This window comes from Onychomys torridus, chromosome 12 (assembly GCF_903995425.1).
Source record: "Onychomys torridus chromosome 12, mOncTor1.1, whole genome shotgun sequence".
In the NCBI taxonomy this organism is placed as follows: Eukaryota; Metazoa; Chordata; class Mammalia; order Rodentia; family Cricetidae; genus Onychomys; species Onychomys torridus.
The window spans coordinates 41,863,674-41,891,258 of NC_050454.1; the positions used below are offsets into that span (position 1 = coordinate 41,863,674).

Genomic DNA, 27,585 nt, shown 5'->3' on the forward strand with positions numbered 1-27,585 from the left:
AGGCGTGTGCCACCACTGCCCGTCCAGCATAATCTTTTACAGAAAAAAAAAAATTGAAGAAAAATATCTGACACAAGGCACATGCAAACAGCATGATAAGTCTAACAAATAAAATTTATGATAAAGTAATTGATGATATAATAATGATATTTTACCATAATGTCTAAGGTAGGCAAAATTATATTTGAGGAACATTTAAATTTTCTCTTCTTAGCTACATACTAGTCTTATTGAAATGTACTTCAAAAACAGTAAGTACAACCCATACGATGATTACAAGTAAAAGATGAATCTTTCATAAATACGTGCAGCGTCTCCCTCTCTTGGATCTGTGGGATCCATGGCAAAAGTTTATTCTCACTCATTAGCCAGAAAGAATTGTTGGACATTCTTTTGTCATCTCATTTCATCCTGTACCTCTTTCTATTATGTTCTTCAGTCTTTTAAGATATGTGTAGCTTTCTTGTCTGTTGGTTGATTTTATACAACTTTTATTAGTCATCTGCTGTTATATATGCTTTTTGAAGAAATCTCAGAACTATAGATCAATGTAACTTTCTATGACTTTTTTCTATTATATACTCTCAAAAACATCTCATTGGGCAAATAAAGTTCACATATAAACATATACACATGTTGATGTGGGATATAAGGAATAATCTAGATGACCTAGTATATTTAATGTTGTCTCATACCACACATGAGATCTATGCATTTGAAAACATTGAGGTTCCAAGACAACAAGTGGATAGAGAGAATGGAAATAAATGAATAAAAGAGTAGAACATTAACTTTAACCAATAGATCTATTTTTGAAATTATATACTGTTCATTAAGATTCAATAACTAAGCCGGGTGGTGGTGGTGGTGGTGGTGGTGGTGGTGGTGGTGGTGGTGCATGTCTTTAATCCCAGCACATGGGAAGCAGAGGCAGGTGGGTCTCTGTGAGTTCGAGGCCAGCCTGGGCTACAGAGTGAGTTCCAGGAAAGGCACAAAGCTACACAGAGAAACTCTGTCTTGAAAAAACAAAACTAAAAAAAAAAAAAAAGATTCAGTAATTACTTTTTTGCTTACTAATGGATACTGCTACTTTATTCTGTGAAATAGCAGGCCACAAAATTCTGCTATAGAAGGATCCAACAGTCACTTAGAGGAAGTGAGACACCACAAGATACCCCATCAATTAATTAATAAAATTTTGTTTTAAGTATCAGTTAAAAGGAATTCAAATAAAATAATTTTCAAATTAATTGTACAGCCACAAAAGCTGTTCAGACATTAAAATTCATTAATAACAAAGTTCTGATAGTTCTTGGTTGATAAAATTTAAAAAATAAATAAAAAGAAAGAAATTATGTTTGCATTTTCTGTTTTATACTTTCATCTGGTAGTGGTTTCTGTTCAGAAGAAGAAATAATTTTGTCTGTTATTCCAAAGAAGGCATTAAATTAAATCATTGTTGAATTAAATGGATGGTAGGAATCATTTAGTGAAAGCTGAAAGAGGAAATACTTTCAATAAATTGAACGTTCTTTAAGGTGTTATTCCTCTGTAAATAACTCAGTGGTACATTAGTAGGAAACATAAATAAATCTAAGTCATTTTCTCACTGTTTTATATAAACACAATGTGAACAGTGAAAACTATGAAATTTCTGCAGTGATATCAATTGTCTAGAAATGAAAAATAAGAATTGGTCTCTTTTCTGTTTATAGTTGTGTTAGAATTTGATTTAAATTTATAGTCATTGATACCATACACATCACACAGAATTTGAAGAATTACATCTTGATCTAACCTGAAAGCCTCATCTCTTAAGAGTGATCTTTCGTAACATCAGAAGATGCTTTAAAAGCTTCTAACGGAGGGAAACAATCAATAATCTTACCTAGCTGTGATGCGTACAATCCACAACAATGACCAGTAAGGTAGGATATCTCTATAAGTACACTAGTGGAACTCCCTTCCTGGAGGCAACCAACAGCTGTCCAATAAGCCTTCTGGTCCACTCAACAGGAGGGAAATGTTGCCTGATATTGGAGACCTAGCCAACATTCCAGGGCTAGTGAAGTCATGGATCTTAGAGGAGAGCCTTATACCACCACAACTAGCTTAATTCCTACCTGCTTTTAAACTACTTATTCTTTTACATTAAGTATAGCTCCCACTCCTATCAAAGAAATTTCTCTTGGCAACAGACTTAGATGATTATAGAAAACTAAAGTTGGTCAAAATGCAGAGAACAAATCACTACAGCATGCCCAATGCCAGTGACACATCTACAACTCAACTCATATACCCAAGGTTCAGGGAACATCGTACAAGGGGGAATGGAATGAGTGTAAGAACCAGAAGACCATGACATCTTTTGTGAGATTATTAATTCTTAGAAGTGACAGGAAAACTTCACCCACAGCAATATGGATGCCTAAATAAGATCTGAATAGCACCCATAAACACGCTAACATGAAAGAGGGAAACTTCGTGGGCCTCTACCCTTAGACAAAGAACTAGAGGCAACTAAGGAATGCCAATAACAGGAGAAATAGTCTTCTCCAGCGATAAGCCTCCTAATTGGATATTCAATGCCAATTAGTCATCCCTGAAATCATAGTCATGTAAGTAACACTAAATGGACAGGGAAAATCATATTCAAATTTTATTGATTTATTTATGTGTATGTAGCATAACAAAGAAAAGGAAAGCATAGATTTGAGAGGGAGCAGGGAGGAAAGTGAAGGAGAGAAAAGACAGTTACATTTAACAACAAATAATAAAAAGAAAGGCAATGAATTTAGAAGTGAGCCAGAAGGAGTTGGTGGGAAGGTTTTGAACAAGAACAGGGAAGAGGGAAATGATGTAATAATATTAAAATCTCAAAAAAAGAAACAATTTTAAATTATCTTAATTTTAAATACTATTTTAAATTTTTAAAAAATAGGGTAAAAATCATCTGAGAATTATGGAGTAAGTGATGAGATTCAGTCTTGTGAATGGTGGAGAAGATGCAGGCATTTTGGGGCAGTGTCACCCCTTTACAGCCCCATGGTAAAAATACCAATGACCAGGTTTACTGTGGCTGGTCATGACATGTATCTCCAAGGCCACTCTCCATCTTCTGGTCAGCATTACTGTTCTTGGGTTCACGGCACATGCCATTGAATGGAAATGTGAGAGGGATGAGGAGGCAGGGTTGGGTGAGGAAACAAAGAAGTTTGAAATCTTGATGAAATGTTGGGAAAGTGTCTGGATCTTTTCCAGCAGAAGCATTTGAACAGATAGAGACCTCAGAATTTCATAAATTTTCATACTCTGCCCCTACATCTAATCTGGATTTGTTATCTGCTGTAGGATATTTAAAGTTGTCTATCCATGGGTAGAGATGAAGACTAAACAAATGGATATTCCACCAGTAGAACGTACATTTCCAGGGGTGAAAGGTAAATATTCCCACTTGAAGGAAAAAAAGTAAAAGGCAACAGTTTATTTCAGGCTGTAACTCTAAGGTGTTCATTTTGCAATCTGTAATTCTTCCGCTACATGTTTGACTTGGTCACTGATGATACAATCTTTATATAGGAACCAGGCCTATGTTTTTAATCTTACTGACTTTGTGCAAGTATTGAGAGCTAAGAACTAATATCAGAATTTACCACATAATCCTCTACAATTTAGACAGTGCCTTATGGAGTGGTTATCTTGAAGCTATAACAATGTAATCAAGAGGACAATCAGTAAAATCAATCTGAGAAACTAAATTAAAAGAAATACATTCACTTTTGCCCTTTATAGCCATGTCAAAGATAGAGAGAACAAAAGGAATTGAAGCACAGAGGCATTATATCAAGCACAGACACATCCTTCAAATGGCTGGGAGGTGAGTTTTACAAGGCTACCCACCCATTAACCTTTGCAGAAATAAGAATAAAGTAAAACAAAGAGGCATTCTCAATAGACATGGTGTTGCTTACATATAACCATGCTTACACACCTCACCCTGGGGACTGAAGATAAACTAGGCTTCTGTCCCCACAGGCATACAAAGTGATACAGACACCAAGTAATAAATTTATCATTTCTGTTCTTCCACATTGTGGTCAAATCTCTGACTGCTCTTGAAAGAAAAAGAAATCTGTTTAAGAAGAACCAGGAAGGAAGCCTGGTGAATCTCTGACCCATGCTCTGATTTATAACTGGCAGTGGGAGTGGGAAGCACAATCTCATCTGTTTTATAAAGTCCTGGCCTTCTCCTAGTTGCTGCTTTACCTCTTTCCTCTCACTGTATGTATTCAGAACTATTAATTTTCTGATTAGTCTATTATCAGAAAGCCAGAGGGGAATGATAAGATAGGCCACAGGAGCTGCTGCTTGTTTTTAAATGTTTTTGTTTGACGTAGGAGATAATTAGAGTCCAGATTGATGCTCCTGCTTAAAGGTAGTAAATCAACTTGAAATAGAAGATTTGAGTAAATCATTTAAACTGTGGCGATTCCCATGTTCACCGGGCAGGAAAAACCATAGTCATGTAATATATAACAAGAGTATTGCTCATCTTTTCATATAAAGACAGTTAAACAAACCCAAGTTACACATTTTAATTTGATTAGTGGCAAATACGAAATATCATTAACTGCAGTATAGTAAATGCCTTCTCTGATGGGATTGGGATTGTAGAGAGCAGTGTGGAGAGCATCATCATAGCAAAGGTGAAGATGGCACTATGGACATCAGGACATCTCCTCCTGGGAGCAGTCTGAATCTATCACAAGAAATCCAACTATCTCCTCCCAGACTGTAATGAAGCATTAATGAAGATAAAGATGGCTTTCTGTCCAGGTGTTGTCTATCTACCTGAGGGAAATAGAGAAGCTGTGAGCTACCTCCAGGAGATGCAAGATGACAAACCAGGTAATCTCATGTCATGAAGCCATGTGGGAAAACATAGATTACTAGAAATGGGTCAAATTAAGTTATACGAGCTGGGTAATAATGAGCCTGAGCCATAGGCCATATAGTTCATAATTAATACTAAGCCTCTGAGTGATTATTTTATAAGTGGCTGTGAGACCAAGGGTGGGAGAGATTCGTCCAGACCGTGGGGCCAGTTTGACTAGAGAAACTTCTGGTAGCAATAGGGACAATGAATGTTTCCTAATAAAGATTAAAGTAATGGTTGCTGAACACCACTGGAAAGTCACATAGTTCCCACAGATCCCACAGATGATGTTTATGCATCACTGTGAGAGAAGGTTAAAGAAAACTATATTTTCATTCAGATAAGAGGTTAGAAGCAATGTTAGGGAAACAACAACAACAAAAACAAAATCCAGGACTGAGAGTTAGAAAGGCAAATGTGGGAATAGATACTCCGAAAGGAGTAATATTCAATTGTCCTGTCAGGGATAGAGATTCCTCAAAGGCAGAAGGGATGCTAGTCCTCAAATGCTGAGGTTTCTTTCTGATACCTGGATTCTGGGAAGATGAAGGTGGACCTGAAAAAATTAGTTTAGAAAATTTCTTAGCATGCTTGGGGCCCAACCTTTCCCTCTGTATTTCTAGTCTGACTTGCTGAATTAGAACTGCTAGAATTTGAGCTATTTGTTAAGAATATCACCACCCAGCAGAGCCGTATTACCGACAAATCATCCAGCATTTGCTATGGATGATACTTCTTAGCTGTAGTTAAATTAAACTTCTTCAGACAGCCAGCAAAGATGTTCTGGTTTTATTTGTGTTGCTTTGGTAAAATCCTCAAGAAATAATACTAAGAGAGAAAGCTTTTCTTTTAGTTCACAGTTTTGAGTAATCATCCATTATTTGGGGGATGTCTTGGGTGGCAGGAATTTTAAAAAGCTAGTCATGTGGCACCACAGTGAAGATCAGGCAGAAACAAACACATACTTGCTCAGTTGCTGGATTGCCTTTATTCAACTAAATTTCTGCACTCTTTAAAAAACAAAACAAAACAAAACAAAATAAAACAAAACTATGATATTTCGGACTTCCTCACAATATTAAATAAGTGAGTGATTAAATATGATTCCAACTTAACCAATATAAAAGTATATACATTCTTAAACTGCCTGTCTCACCTTTACAAACCTTGAATGCCTGTTAGGCTCTTCAAATTTAAAAATGTTCCAAGGAGCCCCCTTACCACCTCAGGGTCCAAACTAGACAGCAATATATTTAAAATAGTTTTGAAATCACCTTGCAAATATGGTTTATTCTGATTCAGAGAATTGAATTGAATTCCTAATGTACCGCAATTGTCTAAACATGGAATTGGAGAAGAACTTGGGATTTCTTTGCCATCTCCCCATGCAGCCATGTTTTCCTCGCTTTCTCTGCCCACACAAGGCTTGGATGGACATGACAGCTGAACTCTGAAGCAGCCCAAAGTGTACTCACCAGCCTGATTAGTTGTGATGCTCACTGCAGCGAACTGTCTCGGTGGCGAGCTCAGCTCTGACACCCCATTAATGGCATCGATCTCGAAGGTGTAGTTAGTGTGTGCCAGGAGATCCGTCACTGTCACCGTGGTGTTGGTGAGTCCCAGCTGCTGAGGGAGGAAGCGGACGTTGGGGCTGCACGGCTCACACTGCCTGACGTTCCACCCACATTTTTTACATATGATGTTGAAGGTAACATCCTTCCGGCCTCCTGTGTCCAGGGGCCAGCTCCAGTCCAGGATAACTGAGGTCTCGTTTATGTTAGAGATAACATTTCTTGGTGCGGATGGAGGTCCTGCAAAGTAGTTCCACAAAGATTAATGAACATCACCTCTGGTTTCTACTACAAGGTAAATGAGAAACTTATAAAGATCTGAAGAGGTAAATAACTATACTGTCTTTACTATCTACTCTAATTCACCCTCAGAGGATCCATGAGATGATAGGCACGTGGATTCAAGAGGAACAACCCCCTGAGCTATGAGGTGGAAGTTTCTACTCATGATTGAAGATCTATTTACAATGTCCAACAAAGAAATTTACTACTAAGTTAAATACCCTGGTGAATAATTAAGAAAACTTCAGTATTATGTTTATATATTTTAGCTCCCTCCTCCCCCAACGCTTTTATTTACTGTGACCTATGACCAAGAGATAGCATAAGGTAATAAAATTCCCCAAACCTACATCCCTGTCTGTAACCTCTCCTGTCCTGGTAAATACAATGTGAGATTCTAAAGTCAGATACAGAATTTTGCTTCCTTTATACAGGGTTTCATTGCAGGAAGTGATTTAAAAACTAATTGAATTCATTTTTGTGTGATAAATGTTGCATCTGTGATGAGTCAAGCATGGAGAAGGAGGCAGAGAGTTTTCAGTTTGCATATGGAAAACAGAAAGAAATGGGCGAATGCTTCACACACGCATGCGCACAGACCTCAGAAACAAACCGCACAGCCACAGGATAAAATAAAACAAACAAAACGTGGAGGCATGGGTTGCAGCAGAACTACTCACGGGTACAAGCCATGGATGGAGGGTCTTTGTCTGCCCGGAAATAATTATTCTCACACCTGCAGTTCATTGAACCATCTTCGTACGTCGAGCTGTGTGGCGGGCACTTAGTACACTTGGCGATACCATCTGAAGCCTTGTAGAAGCCTGGTCGACAAGCTGCAAACAAAACGCCTCTTTTAAAATGTCTGCAATTGTTTTTGTATCTTGACATGTGTAAAACAGATTGCTGGGTGTCAGAGTATGAATTCCTTATGAGTAAAATGAATTTGTCTCCTCCCATAATTTACAGCGGCAAGTCATGTGGGCAGTGTGATTTCCCCTGGTATTCATTTGAATTTGATTTGCACCAAACGACAAGGGAAATAAACCAAAAAAAACTTTTTTTTTTTAAAAGCCACAAGATTTAGATTATTTGGGCACTAAAGTATGGTGAGTTTTTCAGCTTGTGTCTTCACAGCTTTACTTGGCATCAGACAATTTATGGTGAGAATAAGGCAAAACTATGCCATGATGTAGTCATTCTGATTCTAAAACATGAGGCGCTGTGTCCTATCTGCACTGTAGTTACCATTAAACTGCATGTTCTTACATCTTTATCTGTATATATCTTTGTTCTGAATATTGTAAGGGACTGAAGGGGGAAAATCATGGTGTACCGCATATCTTAAGAATGTTAAGAGGATTTTCATGAGTTATCATTATTATTATTATGTCTTGATAATGTTTCTTAACTTCTAGGACAATGGAATACCCATAAGATTTAAGTACATTTTCTTATCTATGTCTAAATCAGAAAGCTCTTTCTCATTTATACCATTGTAGGTATGAATTACTACTAGGTTAAAGTTCTTTGCAAACTCAAACTCTGTTAGCTTCTTTCTCTCTGTGTGTATCTCTGCATAATGTAGGTTTATAAGCTGTTTTTCAAACACTGGTTTCTGCTCACCATTAAGACTCTTTAGAGAGGGCTGTCTCCCATTACTTTCATTTAGTCTGACAGAATATCTAACATGTTCTGTTTCATTTGAATCATTTAAACAATAACAACAACAACAAAACCACAATGGGAACTGAAATCACTGTGAAGCTTCTAACAAGATTTCTCTAGAAATTATTATAGGAAAAGAATTTAGCATCCAAATTCTAGGCTTTATCTTTTAAAATTTAGATTAAAAGATACCCCAAGAATGGATGGTTTGTGGAATCTGTACACACATTAGTATGCACACAGTGTAACCAAATTTTAACAATCTTCTTCTATCAGGTTTATCTTGTGAATGAAATGTTATTTGTACTCAAAGAAAAGACAACTTATGTGGACAGATCTTAACTTCTATATCATCCAGTGCATTTTGCAAGGATAAAGGTCCACATACACACTGAATTCACTCTTGCTCAAAGTTTCTTGAAATTAAATGAGGAAGACACAGAGGTAAAAGGGACCATTAGAGTCACATAAATGATGAAAATTATTCACCCAGTCTTGCTATTTTCTAGAATAACAATGTAAATCCCAGGATGATTTTGCAATATATGAATTAAATTTTGCTGTTACACTGAGGTGCAAACAAATAAATCCTATTCCCTTAATCCAATCTTCATTGGATTACACTTATTCACCCCCATTGCCCTTAAGCACTGCTTAGAAACCATTCATATCTCACATTCTATCATGCCACCCGGAAATGATATAAACTATGTAAACAAACCATGCATTAAGCTTCTGCTTCCAATTGAATTCATTACAAAATAGCTTTTAATTTTCATAAAGTCTTTGTGGATTCTTTAAAAAATTAGGCACTGACATAGTTTGTTATTTTGTCTGCTTGTAAGCTTATCTGCATGTTTTTATTTGAGGCTTTTACAGTTTCAACATCTGGCACAAAGGTACTCACTAAGTCCTTGATCAGTTTTTGTTCATGTTGTAAATGCCTATGTGATATTTTTAAAACAAGAAACCATGTCTTAGCTACATCACATTCCATCTAGATTATTGATAACACTTGAAGAGAGCTATATTCAATATGTCTATGCACTTGAAGATGCTTATAGTTAATAAATATACATGACTCGAACTAGTAAGTAGAATTTGTTCAATCATCATTGTATAATGGATGATAATAAAAATAGCTATAAAAGAAATAAGAGCAAAAAAAATGTGACCAAAGTAGTACAATTATGCCAGGCAGTGGTGGTGCACACCTTTAATGCCAGCACTTGGGAGGCAGAGGCAGGCGGATCTTTGTGAGTTCGAGGCCAGCCTGGTCTACTGAGCGAGATCCAGGAAAGGCGCAAAGCTACACAGAGAAACCGTCTCAGGAAAAAAAAAAGTAGTAGAATTAACAATATGGGCGAATACAACTGTCTGCTTTCTCTATTCTACATGATTCTAACCTTCACTGTGAGAGTATTATGCCCGTAATTATAGTAGCTTACATGAGACAGAGAGTGGAGGTTTAAGAAAATTAAAGGAATGTGTACAGTGTACTTAATGATTCAGCCAGCACCTGTCTCAGAATTTCTTGAAATTTGAAAGATCAGGGCTCACTCTAATGCAAAAGAACCAGAGCCTTGGTGGAGGTGTAATGATCCTAAGAAATCACATTAGCCAGCATAGGTTTGTGTCGCATCTGAAGACTGACTTTCAGAAAGTAAGTCACACATAGGACGGAGTCTCCATGTGCTGACACTTGGGAGTTGCAGTGGGTGATATATCCAACTATATCTATCTACTGACTGAATGTCAAATCTACAATAGATTCTCTACTAACATAAATTTTGTAGACATCCTTATTCCTTCTGAATGATTAACCTGTGCACATCTAAGTGAGATCTTACAACACTTAAAATAGTCAGTGTAGATATGAATCTGCTTATTTTATATCCTGGATTATTCAAACAAAGGAGGGGGTAGAGAAGAGGATGAAGTAGAGAAGAGAAGTAATAATTTACCTGATACAAAGAAATTCTATGAAACAGCTCATAGAAGAAAAAATTAAATCTGGTTTTGATTCCCATCCCCCCACCCCTACCCCGCTTTGGTTTTTTGAGATAGCATCTTGTTACATAGTCCTGGCTTGTCTGATGCTTACTATGTTGCTCAGGGTGGCTTAGGACACCTGAAGTTTGGGGTTGTAGATTATGCTACTGTGTCTAACTCATTTTTCTGCCTGCCTTTAATTTCATAGAAATAAATAATTGAAAGTAATTTGCTTACTGAAACATGATTTTCATATAAAATTTCAACTGTGTACATGCATTTTAGACAATAATCATCCAAAATGACTTAAATGGAAGCTTTTCTCCCTGACTACTTTTTGTCATCCTACTACAAATAAACAGTTTCAGAAACAGGAATGTTGTTGTCTACATGTCTGCATCCAAGATCTTTCTTGTATTTCTTACCTACTGCTGGTATGGGAGAGGGGAAAGTACATTATTTATTGGAAGAACAGAGAGAGACTGGCAATTTCAAAAACACAGTGAAGCCAGGCCATGGTGGCACATGCCAGGCAGTTCTCTGTGAGTTCGAGGCCAGCTTGGTCTACAGTGCGAGATCTAGGACAAGCACCAAAAACTACACAGAGAAACCCTGTCTCCAAAAACCACAAAAACAAAACAAAACAAGAAAACCATGGTGCAAACAGAAATGATGGTTCATGCTCTCAATTTTAGGCTTCAGGAGTTCAAGACAGGATGAGTTCCAAACCAACTGGGGCTACAGAGTGAGGCCCTTCCTCAAAACAAATAAACAATGCTACATAGAGAAACTCTGTCTGGAAAAACCAACCAACCAACCAACCAAACAAACAAAAAACAAATTGGGTGGCACGCTGAATTGGGCAAGTTTGTAAAAAACAAATTCTGCTGTTCTTATTGTATGTAGTATAATTTTTATTATAATATCTTTGAGTAATCCATTTGAAATATATTTGAAAATAAAATTTAATAAAGCATTTTCATTAATATAATAATCCACAGGCAACGACTGGGCCAAGCTCAAGAAGTCTTCCTGAAGAAAGGGAAGAGGAATTGTATGAGCCGGAGGGGATCAAGGTCATGACAAAGGTCATGGTCATGCTATGTTCCAGCCCATGGGAGGCCTGTTTTTCTGAATGGAGACAGAGGAGGAGTGGGTGGATGGGGAAGGTGCTAGATGGGAATGAAGGGGAGGGGCTGAGAGGAGAGGAGGAAGGGGAAACTGTGGTTGATATTTAAAATAAGTGAAAGGATTGTTAATAAATAAAATAAAATAAAATAAAACAAAAACTCTTAAGAATGAATTTTCAGTAATTGTTCTGGAGAAAACAACAAATTTATCGTGGGAAGATTTTATACCTGCACATGTGTGTGTTAATATATATGTATATATATTAACATAGACAGCAATCTCACTTTATTTTTTCAAAAATACATCTCCCTCCCTTGCCAGAAATTGATTTGTGCTGAAGCACCTATCTATCCATTATGGATTGTTCATTCTTCAGTAAAAACGTTATGGAATTATTGAATACTTTATATTAAAATGCATAAATATCTGCTTCTCTTCCTTCATTGTAAAAGTAGTGCAGTAAAAATTTACATATTTCTCTCATGCAAATATATTTTGTATGCTAAAAAGATAACACTTAGAAAAGGAAAGCCATTTTCAAGTAAAGATTAGAAATGTGATGTGTTAATGTATTTCTTCATGACTATCCTCCTGCCAAAGACTCCTTAATGGTAGAATTACCTCTTTGAGCTACTATCTTTGGTTTTACCCTGTTTTTGAAGTTGTCAACCTTCCTCTGACCTTCAAGTAAGCCAATATTAGACAGCAAATACAAGAAACGCTTCAAACGACATGTACATTGCAACATTTCTTTTCTGAAATTGCTTTAAGATTTCATTTGTATGTATGGGTATGTTTCTGTGTGTTTTTATGCCACATGTGTGTGGATTCCAGATTGCCAGGAGCTGGAGGCATTTCTGAGCCTAATGAATGAATGCTGGGAATGGATCTTATGACTCCTTGAATAACTACAAATCTTCTTAACCACGGAACTACCTCTCCAGCCCAGAATCCAGTTTTAAAATAAAATCCTCAGCTATAAAATCAAGGATTCCTGTGATACAGGCCAGCCAAAATTATGCAAGGAAGATACAAACATATGTCAAACTGGCTGCCAAATTACAGAGCTCTAATTTATAACTTCCCCTAGGTAATCTGGTAATAAAATGGTCTTGGTCAAATGCAGATAAAACTATTCATAGATTCCAACTCCATGTTAATAGAATCAAAAGCAATTAAGCAATTCAGATGTCTTAAGTGATAGGGAATGTCTTAAGTGCCACCTCTTTATTTTTCCTGTCCACTTGTTTATATGGTTCTAGGTATATTTTCTCAACTTGTTACACAAGATATTTTAAAAGTAGTTATGAATAGGAACTCTCATCCTTTGATTTTTTTAAATGGATAACTGAATGTAGGATGAAAGATCAGTTTAGACTAATAATCATTGATTAAATGTGAGAGAGGAATCCCCTCAAGCCTAATGCCTACCAGTGTGGATTTTCTAGGAATCTGACCTCATTATGTCTTTGGTTTCTTATATGTTGTAGTCATCAAAGTATTCCTTGATTTTTCTTGTTTTTATTCCAAAGCTTCAATGTGTTTCTTCAAGCTTAGAGGAGGAGCTGCAGAATAGAATGAAGGAAATTCAGATTTTAACCTGGTCTTTTATACTAAATAGGTGTTTTCTCCAGTTCACTGAAGGAACTTTCTCTTCACACTTCTGAGAGATGACTGGAAAGAGACTTGCTTCTCTACTGATGACTACCTTCTACTTTTAGTCATGATGCATTACCAGGATGACGCTTCTCCCTAACTCTGTGTGCCTGTGTTTAGCAATGATGGAGTCTATTAAGATTTCTTTGCTGTTAACTGTGTTCTCGGGATTGAAACTTTCTAGCTTTTAAATGGGCATAAAACTAAATAGTGGATTTCCAAAAGATGAAACAAAAAAGGCTGGAAATGTTTTTTAAAATGTTCAACATCCTCAGTCATTTTAGAAATAAACATAAAAACTGCTTCAAGATCTCACCTTACCCCAGTAAGAATGGCTAAGATCCAAACAGAAAGGTGGTGTGAGATTTATGGATGTGAAGAAAGAGGTGAGAGGAAAAACTGGTACTCCCCATATGGGGCTTAATGCAGAGGTTCCTCCAAAAGCTTTAACTAGATGTACCCCACAATCCAGCTATACCACTCTTGTTATATATTGAAAGGACTCTAGTTCCTACTACAGAAACACATGCTCACCCATGTTCCTTGTTGCTATATTCATAATAGACAGGAAATGGAAATGGACTGGATGTGTATCAGCTGAGGAATGAATAATGAAAGGGTGGTCATAGTTACACAATGAAATAATACTCAGCTATTAAGAAAAATGAAATTTGCAGGTAAATGCTACATGTTTTCTCTCACTTGTGGATTCTAACTTTGAATGTTTAGATATAAACATTTCATTTAGAATGTTCATAGAAATCATGAATTACCAAGGGACCATTGTGGAGGGGCTTTGAAGGAAACTGAAGGGAATTATGGAATAAGAAAAGGTACACTCGAATGTGGGGGTTATAATGTAAAAGAGGGGAACTGGAAGAGATAAATGCTACTAAGGACATCAAGACAGTTATATGGAAACATACTATTATAGAACCTTCCTAAAATCTATCTACATAATACATAAAAAGAGCTCAAATGGAGTTACCCCATAACAAGACAGCAATAATCCTCCTAGACACTATAGGCTAAATATAAAAAGGCCAATCCAGAAAATGGGTTACTTCTTTTGGAGTTGTTTACAAATGAGGTCCCCCAAACCTCTGAATACATTCATTGCTCTTGGTTACTCTCAGAACTTTACAGTAAGACCCTGTTGCTAAAGACCCCACATATTTCATTCATAGAACATAGAACAAAACTGACTGTGATTTTACTGAAAAATTCATCCCTACTGATTTGCTTTCATTGTGTTGGAAGGTTCTATGCATGCTACTGTAGGAACAAAGTAATCAATATAACCCAGCTGTGGAAAGGAGTTTAGGTTCAAAGTCCCATCCCTAGCCAAGAAGCTGTGGATAGTTCTTAGCTGCTGGGAGAGCAAGCATCAGTTTTCTCTATGTTTAGCCCCTGATCTGAGTACCAGGTTCCAGTGCAAGGCCACTTCCCAAGAACATTTCAGAAACACAAGATGGCTTCCAGGGTTTTTAAAAGAGGACACAAGGTTGAGTGGGAAAGAATGAGTTAGAACTGCTATTGATCAATTTTTTTTTCTAATTCCCTTCAGGCTAGATACTTTAAAATGTTAAATCTTCTTGGAGGCTGAGAAGATTATCTTGTGGGGAAGAACTGCACATTCAAATGGGCCCAAGTTTGAATTCCTAACAATAGTGCAGGAAGCTGGATTTGACAGTCTATATACCTGTACCCTTGTAGGGTAGAGACAAGAGAACCTCTGGTCACCAGTATAACTCCATGTTCGGTGTTACAATGAAATAAAATAAAGTGATAATCAGGACACAGGACATTTTCCTTTGGCTTCTGTATTTGTAGACAGGAATGCATGTCTGGTCCACATATACATGTGTGCATCTACAATACTCATATAAACATATATGATCACATAAATTTAATTTGCTAAAAATGAATCAAAATGTTGATAATTAATTTATTTTAAATTTAAAAATTATAAAATGATACAAGTATATTCTCTTTTAAAGGTAAAGAAAAGTATCAGATGACCAAATGTTAAAAATATGGTGTAAAAGAGAGTGTATATTCCTTCTTTTGATTAGTTTGCATTGAGGATGAGTTTGATTTATTTTCCAATTTCCAAATTAGGCTTTAATACTCTTATTTAGAGTGGTGAGTTAGTGAGGATTCAATTGTTCTCTTACTGAGATGGTCCCTAAACTTACAGAAAAAGGGAATCTGACTGCCATGGAACGGATGAGATGACACTTGTCATAGATATTTTTTGTCACCTTGACACAAACCTAGACACACACAAGAAGAGAAAAATCTTATTTGAGAAATAGCCTCTATTAGATTGACTGGGCCTGTCTATATCTCACTTTCTTGGCAGCTGATTGGTATGGGACAGCATAGCCCATTGTGGGTGGTAGCATCTCTGGAAGGTGGACCTAAGCTAGATAAAAAAGCAGGCTAAGCAAAGCCATGAGAGCCAGCCAACAAGCAGTTCTGATCCATGGTTCCTGTCTCTTCTGATTCAGCTTAAATTCCTGCCCTAGCTTCCATCAGTGGTAGACTATGATTAAGACATGTGTGACAAATACACCCTTTGTTTCCCTAAGATGTTTCTGGTCATATTATTCATCACAACAACAGAAAGCAAACAAGAACAAAGCTCAGGCCAAATATTAATCAGAGAACACAATAAATGTGAATAAAGTTAACAGAAGGAAGTCAAGATTATTTTAATCTGTAGTGGATGAATTAGAAACATCTTGGGAACTTCCAGTTGTATAGATGAAAAGGCAAAGCAATTAAATAGAAATTAAACACTGTGGCCCATAGCTGGTTAAAAATCACACCCTGCCAGCCCTAACAAATAATAAAGGATAAAAGAATGAAATGGGAAATATTGCATGAACAATGCATGTAGTGAGTAATAATTACAGAAGTGTTTTGAGATACAAGGTTGGCCTCCTTCCCAAAGCACACAACATACTTTCCCTGCAGGTTATAATTGATGGGGCTGAGCTCTGCTGATACAGAGAGTGGATCAAGTTACCATAGTGAAAGAAAAACAAATGCACTTAGTAGACCTTGGTGGCTACTGTTGAAAGAAAGTAGACAGTCTTTAGCTACAAAGTGAATTTTGTCTCCCAGTGACTAATGTGGCTGACTTTTAGAAGAAACATGGTCCTAATTAAGGTTTAACAGGCTCATTTCAATCTGAATTAACTTTAAATTATAAAACAAAGCTGTTGGTAAATAGTGGTCTTTCACTATTCAGACCTGAGTTGCTACACACAAGGCTCTACTACCAATTCCCAGCCATAAACACAAACTATTGGCCAGAACCACCACCCACTAAACAGTGGATTTCCTGGCCTTACAAAGCCAGGCCTGACAGGGGCTATTTGCCAGTGCAAGGTCAAAGCAACTGTTTATTCTCCAAATGAGCTGGACTCCCCAATCTTACAGGAACTCTATTCTTTGTCCTCTGAATAGAGAAACAATGCTTGGTAGCAAGACTGAGACATTTCAGTGCATTGGAAGTGTCTCCGTTTAGTCATTAAACTGCCTGCAAATCACATCACTGACAAAATGATCAAGTGTTTCCTTCTTAGGCTACTTCCTCTATTCAAAAAAAAAAAAAAAAAATGCCTAAGGCAAAATGCTACCACACAGAATCCATAGCAATACGGTATGGCTCAAAGATGGCTTGGCAACAAGACTTCAGTGTGTTGTTGTCCTATCAGATTAAGCAGGAGAGTTGCCAGGACATCGAAATATATCCAGTGTGCTTTCATCACAGAGAATGCTAAATGAGCCTGGCTCTGATGGTATGTTTGGCTATCATTTCCCTGCATTGCTTTCTAGAAAGAACTGTCTGTCCTAAGAGTGGAATAAGATCCATTAATAGGAATGTATATGGAGAGAGAATATGATTTTATGACATCTTAGTACAATAAACGTCAATGTGTAGTATGCAAATGCACATTCAAGACCTTCTGAATTCAATATCCTTCCGAAGCTTTTGGCATAGTATTAGAAGTTGTCCTGAAACTATAGTAGGATTAAAATGTATAGAGCATGTCCTTAAGAGGAACTTGGGAGGAGCTAAATCCTGTTTACACTTAGACACTCCCTTCTTTGGATTAGAATGTCCCTTCCAGCATGGAAATCATTAGTGGAGAATGAGAACCTCTACTAACCCCATCTTTGTCTTTATAGTTCTAGGAAAATAGATTTAAAGTAATTAATTAAATATGAAAGATACTACTGCTAAATGTCTAAGATGAGGAGCTCAAAATACAGGGGCTAAAGTTTTAGATGAGTAATTTCCAAAAGTTCTATTGTAGGTAAATAAAAAATGGATGGTTTGGTCTTAAGTATGTGCAACTACAGGAAGACATGATAACACTCATAAATTAGAAAAAAACATGATTCCTTCAATTTGAAAAGCAGTTAAATAAATAATACTATATTCATACATTTTTATGAGTACATAATGCCAATGTATTGCATTTTTTATAACATTTATATTTTATACAGAAATATGTTTAATTATTGTTACATTAAAAACAGGCCAAAGTTATATATCATCTGTTCTTATGTTTTATCAGTTTTTACCTATTTACTAGATATGATGGATGTTCTGTTATCTAATGAACTTACAGATCTTCAAAGCAAAATGAGTGGACATATAAGGTAAAGACATATAACCACCAAATGTGTGTGTGTGAACTGAAGACTGAGTATGAAGTATGTAAGGATGCACACTGTATCTGCATCAGAAGTCTCCCACTCATCTCTCTTTTCCAGTCTGTTTACATTCACAGTCTGGTGCACACACATACACTCATCACAGTTTTTATTAGCACTCTCTTCTATTATATTATTTTGTTTCTAATTCTTCTTACATCTCCATCTTTCTTTTAAAAAAATGCAACATGGCTGAGCATGATGGTCGACTGCAAATTATGATAATCTGCTAATATGAATTTCACACTTTTGATCTCAAGTAATTACCCCTCCACTTGAGAAATTTATCAAGAAATAGCATATTATTTTTTCAATCTAGAAATTAATTGAAAATCTAAGAAAGTTGTCAAATATGAAGAAAAAACATACAAAATTTTGAATGTTTCAAGACAAAACTAGAATACTTGTGAGCTTATTTTCAATGTTGGTCACCTACTTTCTGAAATGGGTGAGGCTATGACATCTGAAGAGCAGTATTATCATTGAATTTTAACAAAAATCACTGCATGTGGCTTTATTCTTTAAAATAAACATACATTAAAATTGTTGCAGGAAATGTCTTCAGTTTTCTAATTTACAGATTAATCATTCATATAACACTATTATTTTCCCATTACATTTGCATTTTTGACTTTTGTTAAATGACTGAAATGATGTTATGATTTGAAAGCCAAAAGATTTAAAATAAACTGATCATGTTTAATTTGTACATTTTTTACCTTATTGTAAAATAGTATAATCAATTAGAGGATGGTTAACATTAAACCGCATTAAATATTTGCTTTTAATAATTTCACAACTAAAGCTGGACGTTGGTGGTGCATGCCTTTAATCCCAGTGCTCGGGAGGCAGAGCCAGGCAGATCTCTGTGAGTTAGGAGCTCTGTGAGCTCCGGGACTACAGAGTGAGATCCAGGACAGCACCAAAACTACAAGATGAAACCCTGTCTTTAAAAAATAAATCATGGCTAAGCCATTTAAGGTAACTGGTAAAACAAATAAATGCAACTGGAGAATGTTTATTAATGTACTTTTATGATTTTTATAAGTACCTGGTCCAGGCCAGAAAGCAGATTTTTATTTCAGATATTTATATATTTTATATACATAGTATATTTACATATATATTCTCTAAAGAATGGATTTCATCACAACCATTTTGAGCTAAAATAAATGCCCAGGATGTCACCCTAAAGATTAGTTCAATAGGTCTTCCCAAACACTTAGGGCCTGATAGAGGAGCATCCACACAGGCAAGGTTATGGGAAAGGGGAGCTACTGGAATCTAAGTGGGAGAGCATTGAGGAAGAGCAAGATCTGAGATCTTAAAACCATCCTGGAAACATAAGGGCTTCTATCAAGGAATGGACTTCTTGTGTCTCAAAGAATTATAGAATGATGGAAAAAAGAAACTGAAGCTTCTCATCTTTTTTGAAATTGTTAATAGAGAAACGAATCTTCATAGAATGTTTATATACAATATTTCAATTTCAGATAAAAGTTTTGTCTTCTAGGTAAAAATCATTATTTACATAAAATGCTATTTTTTTCAATGAAAAACTTTTCACACAAAATTCTCATGTATATGTTAGAACCACAAAGAGTCCTCTTTGTTCTAATTTCAGTGATGTACCTACAAGCTGGTGGTATAACAATACATAGTAGTATTCAACAGTGATATGAAATAAATATAAGCAAGACTCTTTAAGTTAGGAACTATCTGACTATTCATACAAACATATTTACCTCATGGTGTGACTGGAACAACCTGGAACCTAACCTTTAATTTGGAAGATACACAGACTAATCACACCAGTGAGCTACAGGTTCAGTGTGACCACACCAGTGAGCTACAGATTCAGTGACACCACACCAGTGGGCTACACGTTCAAGGAAAGATTCAGTTTTAAAAAGTAAGATGATCAAAGAAGATATTCAATGTCAACCTCTAGTCTCATATGCTGATGCACAAATGTGCACACATATACAAACAGAAAACTAAGTGTAACAACTTTATATGAGAGGTGAGGGTATAGATATTAGATATCTTTCAAGGCATACAAGAAAGTTAGTTTTCTGATTGTATTCCAATACCAACTGGTTTTATAACAGGTTTCATTTTGCCGTCAATATCTTAAGCGTCTAGACAAGTAAATGGCTGCTATAGGAAGAATCAGCCATGTCTGCTTTATTTCTAATTAAAGGAATTTGGGATGGATTTATTAGGAGAGCATTATCATGTACTAAATTATCTATGTTTTCTATGTTATTAGCTGAAACAAGGAACTTTTATTGTATAGTCGGGAAACAAATTATTTCTAAACCAAATTTAAAATAATCAATGTAGGGGTCTGAGAAATGACTGAGGAGCACTGGCTATGCTTACGTAGTGTATAAGTTCAGTCTAAAGAAAATGGTGGTTCACAGCTCTCTATAACTTCCTTTCTCTTGGAAGATTTGGATCTTTCAGTGTCAAACTTTTTCATTTTTTGATTATCAATATCACATAGTGGGTAAACTCATTTAAAGTGAAAATGATCACCTTATATTGACTAGATATGATAATCCCCAATAAAGTTACACATATGTAAATAAAACAATGATACAATTATATGTCCATACAAGACATAATGTACCTGGATGTGATGTTGGTCATAATTTGTGGCGCTGAACAGGGTAGCACATGCCTGAGACACAGCACTTGGAGTAAACATAGGAAGATGCAAAATTCAAGGTATTCTGGGTTACACAGTGAGAGGCCAATCTCAAAAAAAAAAAAAATACCCCCAAAACAGAACTTGTCAAAATGCAGAGAACATCTAATTTGGGATACCTAGCCTTAATGGCAACATCTATAACACAACACTTGCGTTTAAGACCTAGGAAACATCATGCAAGTGGGCCAGAAAGATTGTAACAGCAAGAGGATCAGAAAATCTACAGTGAACTTGTGTCTTCTAGAAATGACAGTGAAGATTCACATAGGACACCTCGAAACTGTGGTTGCCTAAAGGATACCTGAACAAGGACAATATCAGAAAACATATTACCATAGAACGGGGAAATCTCATGGCACCCCAACCCCAGACATATATTGTAACAATTAACTCCCATAAGGAAACCAATAAATTTTAAAGGAGGAAGAGAGCCCTCTTTCATCTCTCAATACCTCATTATCATATTCTGTATGCCTAATTACCATGTTTAGATAGCCACAGATATCTTAAGAGAAAAAATATTCCTTTGAAGCATCAATGTTATGGTAGGAATCAGTTATAAAATTTCAAAATGAAATACTGTAAAGAAGAACAGATTAAAAAATATTTATGTGTTCCATTTGCTAATAAATATGAAAATATACAATATAACTAACATATATACAATGTACAATAATATATACAATTGACCAATCATAAGTTGTAGTATAAAATTTAAAGTGACTCCCCCAGTTTCTCCAAGCATTTCTTTCAGAAAATGTTGATGAAAGCAACATCATAAAACTTGAATTATATTTACTAAGTTTTATTCATTGCTGAAATGATTATTTTAAGTTAGATTACGATTAAAAGATGCAAGATTTTAACTGAATAAAATATTTATGGTTATGTTTAATATCTAATATTGAAACAAAGACTGCAATTTTCTCTAATATGTACAAACTTAATTCAAGGACTTATGTGATATGTAAAAGGATTGAGCTAATTGACAAGCTGACTATTTGTCTGTAAACTGAGGGGTAGGAACGAATTGGCAAGAATATGAAAGAGAAGAAAACCAACATGAATATCACTGGAACACAATGTGTGGGTATCAAACTAATCTTGGGTGTCATGCAGATCAATCAAGCCATAAAATACTTGGGAAGTCATATGCTACGGGACTGCCTTTAATACATATTGAGTGTTGTCAGAAGTCATTGAAACTTCACGCATGAGGTACACAGTAATCAGATTTATGTTTCAAAGTTCATTCTTGCAACATGAGGAAAATGTATTGACCTGAGCCAGGAGGCAACAGAGAATGTCTGTCGAAGCAATCAAAGCAGGAGTTGAGAGAGAAATTGTTATAGATACAGAACCACAATCCATTATTTCTAGGTAATATTGATGAGTATAGGAGATGCATAGAGGGGATGCAGGATGATGAAAGAAAGCTTAAGCATTGACTACATGAAATGATGGGTACGTTCATTCATCTGGTTGCAGAGGTCATTACATAGCGCACATACACACACACACACACACACACACACACACACACACACACTGCACACATGAGGAAACTGTGTATTTGCAGAAGTAGTCATGATTAAACCCCCATGTAGCTTTTATTTTTTCTTTATTATTATGTGTTTTAAATTTTATACATCAGCCATGGGTTCCCCTGTCTTCCCCCCTCCCGCCCCCACCTTCTCCCCAGCCCCTCCCCTCCATTCCCATGTCCTCCAGGATCAAGGCACTCCTGGGGATTCATTTAAACCTGGTGGATTCAGTACAGGCAGGTCCTGTCACCTCCTTATGTCCTTAGTGCATGAGCTGGCTGTTTGAAACCTTGGGCTTACACAGGGACACTTTGCTCAGTCTGGAAGGAGGTGACAGGACCTGCCTGTAGCTTTTATTTTTAAAAGTAGTTTAAATTATAAATATGCTAGAAAAACTGATGGAGTTTGGTGAGTTATCTGATTCATCTCAGAACATGATGTAATTAAACCAGAATATTTGATTTCTATTTTAACAGGCACCAGATATTTGGCTTCAAAAACAGAAAAAAAATTGTTACACAGGTTCTATTAAAGCTTTATTGCTGTTTGTTAATGCATAATCTTTATGATAAAGCAGGAGAGAAATTGTGAGTAGACCCACATTATATACCATAATTTTAGACTAACAATTCATAGTGATTCTTACTGCTGATAACTATGAGGATATTTTATTTTGGTGGGCACATATTAATATTAATAGCATAGATTTTAACTACTTCATTTTTACTCCTGACTCTGCCAGTATCTATTATTTAACTGAATAAATTACAAGGCATCTTCATGCCTCGAGTTATCTGTCTATGAAATGGGAATGTTAATAGAGTTTTGTGAGTATTAAATGAACATGTCTTAAAATGCATATTGGAATTTAGTAGTAAACTACTTTACCAGAATAATTAAATAGTTGGATAATAAGCATAAATGCTTGCAAATGTATGAATCAACACAGTTCATCATTTTATTTGAGCAATAGTAAAACACATTTACCTTTTCTTAGTTCCTTTCTTTCAATGATGTTTGTTTTTTGGAATATTATATTATCATTGTCATTCTTTATTGAAATTATACCCTTAAACAATTTACAAAAACACAACACAAATTAGCTTCCTCCTTCCAAAGACAGCTCTTGCTAAACAAGTGATGGATCGTTTGCTCTACTCAATGCTCATAACTACTGAGATTCTCATAGACGATATTCTTTTTACATAACTTGCCTATAATCAAGGCAGAGGAAATTTCACTCTTGGATGAAATGTCAGTTTACCTGGTCACACACAGCTCACTATTACCTTTACTGTCTTCTGACATCCTCTTTGTTTACTTGTGGGAGGACCAAAGCCAAGTGGGTCTGTTCAGGGCTAAATGAGACAATTACCTCCAACATTGTAGCTCAAAGCCTCCGCATCTTTATTGAGATTCACCCTTTCAATCTTTAATACAGCAAGCTTTTACTTTTATCTTAGAGGCTGCCACATCCACCAGTAAACACTTTCCAATTTGGCTGCCTTCCCTCCACATCTTGTCCTCACTTTGGGAAAGAATTTTTCCTTTATGGGATGTCAAAACACATAGGATTTTGCGATATTTTAGCTTTCTAAGTCTTAGTGCTTAATAAGTACAGAGCTGTGCTTAGGTGACACTGAGCCTCTCAGCTTTCTGTCACTTGTCCCATTCTGCATCATATTGGCACTGACCAAAGTCTCCTCTGTCTGATAGGTTTTTTTTTTTTCCTGACAGTTAATGAGAAAGAAAAGGCCACAGTTACTAGTTTAAATCTTAGGGTATAAATGTCCAGAGTATGGAAACCACATTCACATATGGCAATAATTGGCAGGCTCTTCTAGGTGATCCCAAAGTCTGATGGGTACTTGCATAATTCCTTGGTGTAAAATAGGAAACTCTTTTGTACAGGTAAGTGTGTACATTTTTGTGTATTATTGGTTTTCTTTTTTCACCCAATGGATATTTCTAATGAAGCTGACTCATCTGAAAAATATGGACCAAAATTTATAGAATTCTAACAAAATTCTAAGCTTGTATTTAAAGCAGTTTTGATTGCTTGAAATATAGTACTCATACTCACTCTACAGAAAGTTTTTAGGATTCAAGCATGCAGAAGTCAATATGATTGTGTTTCTAAGTGTCATAAACCTAGGAGCAGTAAGCCAGCTCCATCAATAACTTTCCTTCTAGAAAATTAGCAACATTTATAGAGGGCTTTAATTAAACATCACTTCCTGTTGTGAATAATGGCACAAATGTGCTACTTATGAAGTATTCCATCTTTTGAAGCTAATCATACATCAAATTTGTAAGGATTCCATTTCCTGTATGCATATTTATTTATACTTCTTAACCTACTCCCTGGCCCACACTAGTTTCTGAGGCTGTCAGTCTCCCTCCTGCTTCCTTCCAGTCTTGTTTGGTTTGCTGACTCTTGATATTGAATTGAATGTTCATTAGGCTTCAAGTAATCAGGGAACAGGAGGAAATTTTACCACTAAAGACATGGCTTACATTTCAAGAAAGTGCTATTCTTGCACATTTCAGAACTGATTTCATGATGATGGGTTTCTTTCCTTTCCTTTCCTTTCCTTTCCTTTCCTTTCCTTTCCTTTCCTTTCCTTTCCTTTCCTTTCCTTTCCTTCCCTTCCCTTCCCTTTCCTTTCCTTTCCTTTCCTTCCCTTTCCTTCCCTTTCCTTCCCTTCCCTTCCCTTCCCTTCCCTTCCCTTCCCTTCCCTTCCCTTCCCTTCCCCTCTCTTTCCTTTTAAAAGTGGAATGAGATTTAATTTATTCTGGAGCCATTCTGAGTGATCATGGCCAAGGAACACAGATTTAGGTTACTACAAATTCCATGTTCCAACATGGAAGCACTGTCACAGGGTTTTTATAGTTTTACAGAACAAGGAAAGTAATGAAGCAAAACAACTTTAAAATAGGTTGGTGGATACATCAGAAGTAGGTTCAACACAATGAGAGCTGTACTACGAAGAGTGACTATTCCAAATAGAAAAAGCAAGCTATATCTCCAAAAAAAAAAAACCAACCATTTAAACAAAAACCTCAACAAATATTGAAAACTGGCATCTCAAATTCAGTCACTCATGTATTCCAGAAATATATTCAAACAAACTGTCTTCAGCACTGACAGACATAGTAAAGCCATAGCTTTACCCTACCTCTTTGGCATCACCTTAACTGTGGATATATTAACATATTTGGAATATATGGACTTCTGTATTTTACTTGAGAAGACAGTTAAGAGATAATAATGTAAAAGGTATGGGGCTTGCCACTCTGTTTCTTATATGAGAGTCAGTATTGTATCAATTACTTATCTTCAAATTCCAAATGAACTTTAGGATTAGCTATTATATTGCTATAAAAAAATTGTTCATTGGGATTTTAGGGATCACACTGAATCTACTCTCTCTGTCTTCCACTTATGTTTGCTCTCCTAGAAGGAAGCATAATTCTTTGCTCTTGTGTTTAGGGTCCTCCAAGCCTTCAGACAATAAAATAAAACACTGTAGGCCTTTCCTAACCACATTGTGCTACCAACCACTGGCTTGTCCTTGCTGGTCTTACACTGCTGCAATCTGGGTTCCACTAGGTATTGTACAATTGTAGTGCAGTGATGGTAGAGGAAGTTCTGCTAACTGAAGAGGCAAGAGCAATAAACTCACGCCCCCGCACACATCTTTCCTATGCCACCATGCCCCTACCCCACAAGACTGCCTTAAGTTCCTTGACGCCAAGGCTCACTCTCTAACCTGCAAGTCATCTTGACTGTGGAGAATTAGCGTTTGTCTGAGTTGTTTCCTGTTTCCAAGTCCAAACTGGATAGAACACTTTCAGTATTCCAAGCCACTGGTGGACCAATTCAGGTCCCTCGATATTTCTTAGTGCAAAGAATGTTCTAACTGTCTTGAACTGCAGGCACAGCTTCTTTACTCATCTGTATGCTTTCTCATATGACAAAGAGCCTCCTCCAATCTCTCCCCGATGGGCATGTACTGAGTACTGTTTCACTGTGAAGGAATCCCTCCCATCTCAGCACCACATGGTGGAGCCAATAGATGGAAGAGCAGACCTTCTTCCCCATCCTGCTCACTGCTTATGTTGCTTTCACAGCATAGAGCTTCAAGGGCAGCTAACACATTGTTCTTATGTCAATTCATGTGCTGTGCATGGGCTTCTGACCATTTTATTTAAATTTGTGTACTGTGTGGATGGAATGAAACCTGGGAAGAGTGTCATTTGACAAGCCAGTGATATGAACTTCTGGTGGAGAAGTAAAATTAAAACAATCAGGCATCTGCCCCTCAAATCAAAGTATCTCTCAATTCTTCCACTATCAACTATTAGAGATATGAAATTGCCCTTTCAGCAGCTACAGTGATAATGATTTTATGTTAGAGATCCCTTTTCCATTTTAAGTTATAGACAGTTACAGCAACCAGATAGATAGTTTTTCATCATTAAGAGGGTAATTTTATCCATATTACAAAAGTGGTTTTTTATGATATTAAAAAGATTTCCAAGTTTTGTGGTTCTGAATATATGTATTCTTTGGTAGCAATCTAAACATTATTAGATGTTCTCTATCCTAAGTAGGTATGTAATTAAGTTTATGTAATAAGGGAGTCTCTTGCTATGCAGCTGTGTCACTTTAAAACTATAACACCCCCCATGGTTGCTTTATTTTAAAATCCCACATTGCAGAATAAACAGACTTTCACCTCTACTTAGCATTTGTCTCCCAGGATTAGAAGACGATACAAGTCAGTTCAGTGATTAAAGTGGAGAATATGTTTCCCCACAAGCAAAGATAATGTCTCCATAGTTGCCTTTACTGTTTTATTTCAAGTTCCTTTTTCATTGGTGCAATTTCTATTCCTTTGTGTCAACTCTAACTTGAAAATGAAACACCTTGGGGGACGCCAGGGAATAGCGCAAGATGAACACCATTTTGACCACAGCTGGAGTCCTGCTGGATGATGCTGCATCAGCTGACGTGAGTGACATGGGTGTCATGGGACGATAATGGCAGGGAGCTGGTGCTTTCAGCTGCCTCCCCGACAGTCTTACTATATTATTTTTATTTAAATGTAGAAATATACTCTTTTCTTTCAGTTATTATGAAAAAAACTGGTAATCTAATACTAGAAATAAAAGGATTAAGATTATGGATTTACTTTAAAGAGTATACATTTATTTTAATATCAGAAAATTTCCCATATTCAGAATTCTCAGCATTTTGAACAAAACAGTTGCTTACATATGTTTATTATAATCTTAGACAAATTGCTTTTTAAATACAGATTATAATAAATGTTGTATAGTATCTATATA

At 36.2% G+C, this 27,585-nt stretch overlaps 1 protein-coding gene across 2 annotated transcripts in view; it reads right to left on the reverse strand.

The window, feature by feature from the left end:
* Epha3 (EPH receptor A3) overlaps positions 1–27,585 on the reverse strand; it is a 311,853-nt gene that overhangs the window by 94,402 nt on the left and 189,866 nt on the right. For both annotated transcript variants that reach the window (XM_036203814.1, XM_036203813.1), the window contains exons 4-5: positions 7,470–7,625; positions 6,412–6,747 (exon numbers count right to left, since the gene is read on the reverse strand). In XM_036203814.1, the coding sequence (XP_036059707.1) occupies positions 6,412–6,747; positions 7,470–7,625 (492 nt within the window). The remainder of the gene's footprint in view (positions 1–6,411; positions 6,748–7,469; positions 7,626–27,585) is intronic.